Consider the following 10,000-nt stretch of genomic DNA (forward strand, 5'->3'; position numbering starts at 1 on the left):
GGCTTAGATGTCTCTTGTGTGGTCGTCTGTGGGTTAAAAGTAGAGCTGCTGGCCCCAAGGTCAGAAGTTCAAACCCACCAGAGGGAGAAAGATGAGGCTTTCTGCTTCCATGAAGATTCACAGGCTCAGAAACACACAGGGGGCACTTCTACCCTGTTCTGCAGGCTCACTACAACACGGAATTCACTCAGACGGCCGCAGTGCCTTTGGTTTCTGGGTTGTGTGCAGACAGGGCTGTGTTTCTTGTGTCCAGCCCCCAGGGAGTCTCCCCGAGAGACCCGCTAGTTCAAGAGCAGGATGCAGTGCCATGCGTGTGAGCGGAGGCTTCCCGAGGCACCTGCGGGTGGACTCAGTCCCCCACACAGATTGTCTGTACCCCCAGGGGCTGTGATTTGAGCAAAGCCCCTGGCTTAGGACAGCCCCTGCCCTTGTTCTTCAGCCTGATAACTGGGAGCGGAAACAAATGCTTCCTGGGGGCGATGGGGGGGTGGGCAGTCAGGCACAGGGGACAGTCGCAGTGCCCCCGCTGCAGAGTGAGGACCAGAGCCACTCTGCTGTCCAGTCACATTCAGCTCATGAGCTGTGTCTCCCCCAGCACGGACATGGACACCAGACCCACACTGCCACTGCCACCCACTCCCTTCCGACGCAGTGACCCCAGGAGGTCGAGGCGAACTGGCCTGTGTGGCCTTTAGTGGGAGCCTCATCTTCCCGTCATTTCATTACGGCCTCATTTTCCTCCCATGGAGCCGCTGGGAGCTTAGAACTGCTGACCTTCGGGCTAGCAGTCTGGTGCTCAACCCACAGTGCCACCAAGGCTCCGTACAGGTCTAGCTGGCACATACATGCAAATAAGACTAGAAATGCTGCAGGCACCTGTACAGTTTTAAAAATCAGATCTATTCCCAGACTCTAAGACACAGCCTGACAAAGCCTGCCGAGCCCAACTCCCTCCATCCTGCCCTTTCTCACTCAGTGGCCTGCAGGACGGCTGTCACTCTCCACGGGAGTAAAGCCCCGTCTTTGCCCTGAGGAGCTGGTTCCCAACTACTGGCCTTGTGTGACCAGCTCACCACCACCATTCACGGTTTAAAACATCTTGTTCACAAAGTGGTGCGACCATTTTCCTAATTCCAGAACTTCATTCCATATTTCCTTCCCCTGGCAACTTTACATGTGTGCGTGCATATGTATGTATATAGACATGCACATGTATACACACATGCATACACATCTCTAACACACATGAAACTGTTTTAAAGGAAGCTTGCATGGCAGTCTGGGCTCGCATTCTGCGCCTTCTGCGATGCTCAGGTGTGGCGACACTGGTCCCCGTTCCCAGGGGCAGGATGGTCCCATATGTCTGTCTGCTGGCTCCATTCCCAGATCCCTTTGCCCCACCTGCCTCTGTCCGGGTGGGCACATAGGTAGTTCACATCTGGCCCTCGAGGAAGTAGGTGCTGAGGGGCACCCACGTCAGGTGTGAGGTGCAGCCAGCCCTGCGTCCTGCTTATGGCAAGTCCCAGTCCACCGCAGGGACAGCCTGCACTTCTGTGTCCGTCCCTCCTGATGGACATGCAGGCTGCCCTGAATGTGCGGTGGACACTGGAGAAATCGCTCCTTTGCACCTTTGTCTTCGAATCAAAGGTGTCTCTTTTCTAGGCTGCCCTGTGACTCCCAAGCCACCTGTGCACCCACTGTGGTCTCCGCCCCAATAGGCACAGAGGCCCCACGGGCGCAGCTGAGCTGGTGGGCCAGGGAGGAGTTCTTTTCTTTTGTTCCCAGACGAGGCAGGGACACATGAGGCGTGGCCAAGGGCCCCGGGAAATGTTGCAGGGGCCCAGTAGTGGGTGTAAAGTGTGCAGACCCTCTGCCTAGGGGTTGGGGGCTGACTTTCAGGTATCTTGACCCCCAGCAGAGGGCCAGGGGCAGCCTGGTGCTGTGGGCCACTGTCAGAGAGCCTTCTTCACTGATATCACCTCTGGCTGGTCCACAGGACTTTCCATGCCCAAAACCACTGCCCTCGGGGGTTCCCAGGCACAGACCCAGAGCTGCCCCTGGGGGGGTTCCAAGGATGTAAACAGGCGCCTACGGCTTCCTCGTTGTCCCTCAGAGCAGCTGGTGGGTTCGAACCACCGACCTTGTGGTTGGCTGTGCAACACTTAACTGCCTGTCCTGCCGTGGCTCCTTTTCTAAAGTGGGAGGGGCCTGACTGGCTAAAGCATCTGAGTGAGAGGGCTTGGGGGGGGTGGGCTGGCTGAGGTCACTCCCCACCCTCCCTGTGGCCTGGGGAGAGCCCTGGCCCAGGTACCTGAGCCCCAGGAGCAGACATGTCTGGTGGGCCGTGTCTCAGGGCGTCCCCACTGCAGGTGGGCTGGGATATGGCGGGTTGTAGTAAACGCCATCATTGGATGTATTCTTGGAGGTTTGTAAACAGGAATGTTTGAACGTAATCCAATAGTTGTCAGCAAGGCTGTTATTTTGGTAACAAGGAAGCCGATCGGCCCCTTTCTGCCTCCTGTGTGTCCCAACACAATGCATGCGTCTGCTGCCTGCACACAAGGCCCGGCACGCCTGCCTGCCTGAGCCCCCACGCATGCCCATTGCGGCCACCTGACTTTGATTAGAAGTCACGGGCAGCCCTTGTTCACCTGTCAGAGGTGCCCCTGCTGGTTGGGGGGCGGGGCAGGGGAGGGAGGTTTGTGTGTGTGGGGGGCAGCCAGAATGCGGAAAGGCAAAGTTGCTTTTGTCCAGCCACAACTAGTTGGGGTGGGGGGATCCCCTTGTCTCCCCCTGAGTCTCTCTGCATGGCGGGCTGCCTGGTCATCTGGGGTCTCCAGCTGGCCCCCACACGTATGCCCTGAGCCGCCTGGCCTCTGCCGCCCCACCCCCCTGCATGCATACCACAATGCCCGTTTGCCCCGCCAAGTCCTGTGATTGAAATTCATTGCCAAATTTATTGAGAAATTAATGAGAAAAGCTGCAAAGTATTGACTTTGAGAGGAAAACACAACTCATCTTGAATGAGGAGGAAAATGCAGCAATAATTTAGCCACTATTGATCTGGCCCTGTCCATGTATTGATCTTCATTTTACAATATTAATTTGCACCTGCAATCGGCTGCAGGGGAACCGATTTCATTTTGCGGCTGTGTTAATGTGCTCCGAAGAGGCGGGAGGGTGGGGGTGTTTTGCGTTGGGTGACACAGGCAGATCTCCCCCCTTCTATTTTTGCTTGTTACTGAACAGACTAAAAATTAATATTTTGTTGGACAAAATATGAAGGAAGACACCCATTTTCAGCACAGCCCTCCTCCTGGCCTCGCAGCCGCCTGCTCCCCCTCCCAGCTCGGAGCAGCCGGGCCTGGACTCGCAGCCCCCTCTCATCATCATGCCCGGATCAGTTCAAAGTTCATGAAATTTCTATGAGCATTGATCTCGCCACATTGATTTTTTTTTTTTTTGCAGCAGATCTTTGAAATTTTAATTTCCTGAGCATCTGAATTTCTTATACATCAGTGTGCTTGGAGGAGACAGTTGATAGAGCAGAGAACTTAGCATCATTTTCAAGCCTTAAAGTAAAAGAAAAGGAGGGGCTCAGGCTTTTGCAAACTCCTGGAAACACTTCTGAGGAGCGATGAGAAGGGTGGAGGGAGCGGGCTTGTGAAATACCAATTCTGTCTTCGGTGGCTACTGGTTTGTATACCGTCATCTTTGAAATAACAGCTCTCTGAGGGGCCGGCAGACCTGAGAGGCGCCCTCGCTGCGCCGTCCTGGGTGCTCAGCAGTGCTTATCACCTGGTCCGATTCACCTAGTTACTTATCAGTGGGACATTTAATAACCTCAAGGTGATGTAATTGCTATTGGCACTCCCACCCCCCTACACTCCCCCCACCGGCCGTTGAATTCAGCTGGTTAATGTGTAAGCTCCTTGTCAGCAAATAGCACTTTGTCACTGAAATCACTAGCCCCCTCTAGAGGAATGTCGTTGTATTGAACAATTTAATTTTACTTTATTTAATTTTTACACATTACAACCTGTGTTCGCTCAGGCACACAGAAGGCCCCCCCATCCCCCCAGGCCCAGTCCGGGCAGGGTCTGGGCCTCGGCGTGCACACACCCCTGAGCCCTGCCTCATTTCACGGCCCCTGCCGCTGCAGGGGGAGCTTTGGCACGCCTGCCTTCTGAGCCGGCTGCAGCTGCCATGGGAGGCACTTAGGCTGCTAATGTAGAAAGCAGCCTCGTTAGGAGGTTCTGTTTGTAGCAGGGAAATTACCGCGTTATGACGAATGCATGCTTGGGAAGTTACAGGAAGATGATCATCATTGAAATGGGGCTGGAAGTCCTTGGACGGCTGCAGCCAGCAGCTGGGAGGGAACAAATGAATGACATCCTGTTTGTAGGATGCTGGGCAGGGTTTTACAGGCAGAAGGGAAACGGGGCCTTACCCGATAAGACCTTGTCTCTGCCTTGGCCCCCTGGCAGAGACAGGGCTCGCCCCACCCCTCTCACCTGTGCATCACGCGGCCAGTGATTCGGCTCTGGATGCACAGCTGCTGGGCTGCTCGCTGGCACGGAGCGCCCACAGCACACCCTGGCATGGGCAGATGGAGGTTGAGCCCACAGTTAAGCTTCACCAGACACTGAGGCTCATGGTTCACAGGGCACCCTTGGGCCTTAGGGGGCTGGGAGCTCCCCTAATAGGTGGCCTTGGAAGCAGCAGCAGCCAGGCACCTGCAGGGGGCAGCTTCTGGGAAGCACCCCTCAGGTACGCAGAAGCTGCCCAGAGAAAACACTCGAGCTAAGCTGGAGGCTAATGGGTTTTCCTTGCACCAGATGTAGTTCTACGCCCAAATCCCCACGCCGGCCTCCAACACGTGCACACGCCCACGTGCACGCCCACACATAATACACGTACACACACACCTACATGTATTTATCTATGTATGCATTTATTTCCCACCCTGGGCTTTTTTTCCTCCCGTGCACCCAACCCAGGGCTTCTAGGGTGAGGTCCTATCCATTTAAGCAGGCTCCTACCTTAATGGACTTGCTATTCCAGTACAATCAAATGATTCTCTGCATTTTGGGGTCTTCAGAGGAGCGGCAACCTCGGGGCAGGGCTGGCTGACAAAGGGGGTTAGGCTCTTGAGATGAAAATGGAAACAAGGAAGGGCCCCCCATGCCCCACTGCCTGCCGGAAGGCTGCTAATTGCAGCAGGCAGCCTCGAGCTCCCAGCCCTTGCAGCCACCCAGCTCTGGTGCACTTCCCACCGGCACATTAGCACTGGAAGGCCCAACCTGAACTGACATCACAGACGGTGAAAATGTTATCCGTTGTGGGATGATGAATCCCCCAGCACAGGGGCAAGGTGGGAATGGTTAGACTCCCGCTTCCTTTCAGAGTTTGACGCATGCAAAGTGAAGGGATTAACTCCAGGTCCCTGGGAGACACAGCGAGGTGGCCTCTGGCCTTGCGGCTGTCCGCCCTAGCATGTAAGGGCCACGGTCCCTGGGTCAGGTCCTACTTGAACCGAACCCAAACTGGATGCTGGCCTGGGCGTGATAGTCGGGGAGTTGGCCGTTTTGCCGGCCGTCGGAGTGCTACCTCGTTTGGCAAGGAACGCGGTTCCCGGCTCTCCTAGCTTCTGACTCACTCGCGGTTTATTGCTGTGTAATTTTCTTATTCTAGAATAAAAGCTCTCCAACAAAAATTACTATGCATTAGGCCGCGGTAGCCTACTCAAATGGATATTAATACAGTTTATCTCTAAAAGGACGAATAATGTATTTGAGACAGATAAAAGCCCCTCCAGTAAATGAGGAATGTTAATATCGTATGGCGCGGTTAATAAAGAGATATTTCACCAGGGAGATTTGTTTTATGACTTTTGATACAACAGCCTTGTAATCTGACATATCTTAAATGATATAATTTTGCCCATACATTCATCTCTTTTATTCACCGCCGCGGCCCAGCTGAGCGGAATTTGAATTCAGAGCAAAGCAGGCCCACTAATTACTTCTGTGGGGCTTTATTTTAAGTTGGGCTGGGAGGAGGCTGGGAGCCCGGGTGGCGGGGAGCTGGGTTGAAGGAAAGGGGTGGTGCTTTCTTTTGGGGTGGGGTGGGCTTGTCTGGGTTTTGTTTCTGATCTCTTTCTTGATCTCGCTCGCCCTTCGGCAGAAAACAACGCTGGTCTTGCTGTGCTGAAGACCGAGTTTAGATTCATTTAACCCAGTGACACTGGCTGGGAGACGAAGCACGCTTCTAAATAATCCCCCGGAATAAATTGCTCAGGAACCCAAGCCATTAATTTATGGTTCTCCTGATGCTGACAGATATGAGGGCGGGCGGCGGCAGGGAGACCGACAAATATTAACATAAAACAAATCTGCTTGATTCCTCTTCATATTTCTTCTTCATCCCTGACTCCGCTCACCGGAGGCTGCCTCTCTAATTATCCACGAGGTCAGTAAGCAAAATTGGGAAGACGCTGGGAGATCAATACAAATTATCCCTGAGCAAACCAGTGTTGACAGTTTGAATTGCAGCATATGTTTACCCAAAATCAGGCAATTTATCTTAATATCAGCAAAGTAATGCAGTGCAGGTGAAAGGTCAGACAATCTCTCCCCTCATAATTACCCAGTTCTAAAACAGGAAAGTGCTATTGATTGGCTGGCGCGGGGCGCAGGGCCCGGACGTGCCGAGGCTCCGGCTGGCTCCCGGCTTGTAAACTGGACACTCAGAGCATTGATTGGATGTGTGACCAGCCCAACTCCTGCTGCTGCCGGCCGGGCCGGCAGCCACTCCTCCGGGAGACTCCTGGGTTGGCCCTGGAGCGCGGTGGCAGGGCCAGGGAGGTGCTGTGCCTGTGGAGGGCTTTGGCTGGATGGTGGCCCTGGGATTGTGGCTGCAGGATGGGCAAGGGCTCCTCCACTCTAGGAAGCACAGCAGACAGAGAAGAGGACCCCACCTCATTCCCGAACCTTGGGAGAACCTCCGACAGGTGCCCTTTCTCCTGTCACTTTAAAAGAAGATTCCCTGCCTTCCTGTTCTCACACGGAAACCCACTGGGCTTCTGGAAGTGGAATTGCCAGCTGGGGTTGGGTCCTGGGGCGGCAGCCCAGCTGGTCTCCCAGACCTGGACCCGTCTAGTGTTGTCGTCGTGGGAACGGGAGAGACCCTCTGCTCCGGGCGACCGCGCCGTCCAGGTGAAGCGAGGGATGGAGGGTACTCTCGTCGGTCTTCGCACTGCACCCCCAAACTTGGGACCTGGAAGGAGAGTGTGGACTCCGAGAGGATCCCCGGAGCACCCCTGGCAGGCAGCAAGGGTGCAGCTATTACGAGGCGTAAAGCCGCTGGAAGCTTGCACGCAGGCCGCCTCCTTCGCCTTTTGGGCCTATTTGCATGAAATCAATAGCGGCTGATCATCTATCTTTTCTGATCAGCTTTCATCAGGCCAGGTTCATTAAGTCCGGCACTCGGGGTGATTAGCTGGGTGAGAGGAGTGGCCCTGGCGTGCTAGGAGCAGCTCCACCAGGGGCCTGTCCCCACCTCCACCCTCGTCTCGCCCCTCCCCCCGCCCCCCAACCAGAAGGCCCCGTCTCATCCTTCTGGGACAGTCTCTCTCTGCGGGGCTGGGCAGAGGACGGCCCAGCTCCCAGCAGCCCAGCCCGACTGTGTCTGACACCCTTGCCAGGGCCCCGGCAGAGACATGACAAATTGCCCCCCCAGTTGACGCTGGCAGCCTCCGATGATTAATGGTCTGATTATGAAGTGGTCCTTACACGTGGAGAATTTACATCACAGGGAGTTGGGAATTTTTGCCATGTCACGGGCGTCGGGGCGTGTGGGAGAGCGGCACTCTGTGCCAGGAGAGGGGGAAAGAGGGTACAATCCCGGCAAAAGCCATGTCATGTACAATCAATACGTCGGATCAATGCTTTATTAACAAGAAAATGTCTTACTTCACATTCCCAGGGAACCCGTGTCTCCGGGACCCATGATAGAATGTCAGCTCACTTGTGGCCCTCCACTGCCACCACCTTATGGAGCGTGCATGCGTGTGTGCGTGCTTTGGCCAGGCTTGGCTGTGGCCCAGGACAAGGGTGGCCCATTATTTGGGGGGCGCCCTCCCAGAGGCGGCCCCTCACCTTGCTGCCCGGGCGCTGGGCACGCATGCACACATGCACGCGCTCTGCAGCCCCGCTGCGTGGCGGGCGTTAATCATCACATTACATGCTGACTAATGAGTGATGGTCCAGATAGCGGCTGAGTAATGAATAGACCGGCGGCGGGCCTTATTAGTCTCAGAAAAGCCCCTGATTTATGTCTCGCTGCGCGCCGCCGAGTGACTCCGCCGAAAACGATATGTACATCGAGAAGTAATGTACTCTAATAAGTATTTCCATCTTCGCGCCTCCATGGCCGGCCTGCGGGCTCCTCTGCTCTGCAGGCGTCGGGCCGCGCCGTCAGAAAGCCTGCCGCCGCCGGTGAAACGCGGCGGGCCGCCGCCGGACAGACTGGCCGACTCGCGCGTGGGCCCGGGGGCCTGATTTATGAGCGCGCACAGTTCATAGTCAAAATTGCAATTTGAGGGATAAAAAGATTAATTACTATTTGTGGCCGGCAATTTCGCGAGGCTGGTGGATTGCAGCTCGCTGGCAGTGCCGGCATGCTTCATCGCCGGGTCGCCAGCTCCTCGCAGATTATTAAAGCTTTGCAAGAGTAAGTGCCCCTCCGCCCGGTGTGCGCTCGGGCAATATGCTAGACGGAAAGGGGCCACCGGGATAAATCGGGAGCTGGCAGGAGCGGGCGTGTGTCGCCGTTGCCAGCTCCCCATAAATCCCTGCTAGCGGCGTTGGCGGGGAAGGAAAGCCGAGTGTGTGAGTGTGCATGGTGCGTGTGTGCGTGCACATGCGTGGGCGACGCTGTCCGCTCCACGTAGGCCCTAGACCAGCGACCAGGTGCACAGCCTTTCTTGTAATCCATGGAGTCTCCTCTCTCTTCGGCTCTCCTCCATTCCGATGATAGATTAGGAGTAATCGTCGCTTTCACATGCCATCACGTGCCACAGAGGAGGTAACAGCCACGCGCGCGCAGTCCTGAGTCTGTGCCTTAGTGCACATGCAGCATGCGTGGAGGGGGCGCCTCTCAGCAAGTAACCCATTTCCCTGTCCCCTTGCAGCGCTGAATGAACCCACCATAGATTACGGCTTTCAGAGGTTGCAGAAAGTGATCCCGAGACACCCCGGCGACCCTGAAAGGTTACCCAAGGTCAGTACTGGAATGCTGGGAGCGGGCATGGGTTGGGGGGGGGCACCCTGAAATCTGCCCGCGGATGGCCTGCTAGTGTGGTGACCACACTGGCCGGGGAAGGGCTTCTTCTGAGGTGGGTGAGGGCGTGATATGGGCCCTCTGAAATTTCTGACGTGGTCACCGTCAGCAGAGGGGAGCAGATGGCTGGCCTGTCCAGTACTGCTCCCGCCCCAGCCGAGGGCCATCGGTTCCGTGTGCCCCCTCCGGGGTATCTCCTCAACCCCAGGCCATGGTCCCCATTCCTTCTCCTTCCCAGCGACCACCAGTCCCCCGCCGCTCCCTGTGCGTCTGTTCTGGCCTGTCCCACACTTCCCGACGAGCAGAACCACGTGGCGCTGGACAGGACCCTGCTCTGAGGAGGCACGGGAGGCTTTCCTGCCACCAAGATTTGGGATTCTGCAAGGGCACATAAACTTCCGCGTAATGAAATAGTTCAATTAAACATTTTCCACTCGAGTAGCCCAGGCCGATTCCAATCTCCCCAGCTCACGCCGATCAGTGATTACTTGACTCTTGTTTTCCTTTCATTTTCTAAAGCTCGATTCAGTTTAATCTTTTGTTTACAAAGCTTTTGTTATAAGTCCCTGACTTAGCAAGCTAACAAATGAAGTCCACATATTAATATCTGGAGGGACCTTTCATTTCAATCCAACAAAGACAGAAAGCTTGTCCGCCT

At 55.4% G+C, this 10,000-nt stretch overlaps 1 protein-coding gene across 8 annotated transcripts in view; it reads left to right on the forward strand.

Annotated features, from left to right (window-relative positions):
* The window catches only part of EBF3 (EBF transcription factor 3), a 128,331-nt gene that overhangs the window by 108,506 nt on the left and 9,825 nt on the right, over window positions 1-10,000 (forward strand). For all 8 annotated transcript variants that reach the window (XM_045291352.1, XM_030886030.2, XM_045291354.1 and 5 more), the window contains exon 10: window positions 9,194-9,282. In XM_045291352.1, coding sequence (XP_045147287.1) covers window positions 9,194-9,282 — 89 coding nt within the window. The remainder of the gene's footprint in view (window positions 1-9,193; window positions 9,283-10,000) is intronic.

Source organism: Echinops telfairi, unplaced genomic scaffold, assembly GCF_000313985.2.
Source record: "Echinops telfairi isolate 266 unplaced genomic scaffold, ASM31398v2 ScPeMD7_70;HRSCAF=299, whole genome shotgun sequence".
NCBI classification, from domain to species: Eukaryota; Metazoa; Chordata; class Mammalia; order Afrosoricida; family Tenrecidae; genus Echinops; species Echinops telfairi.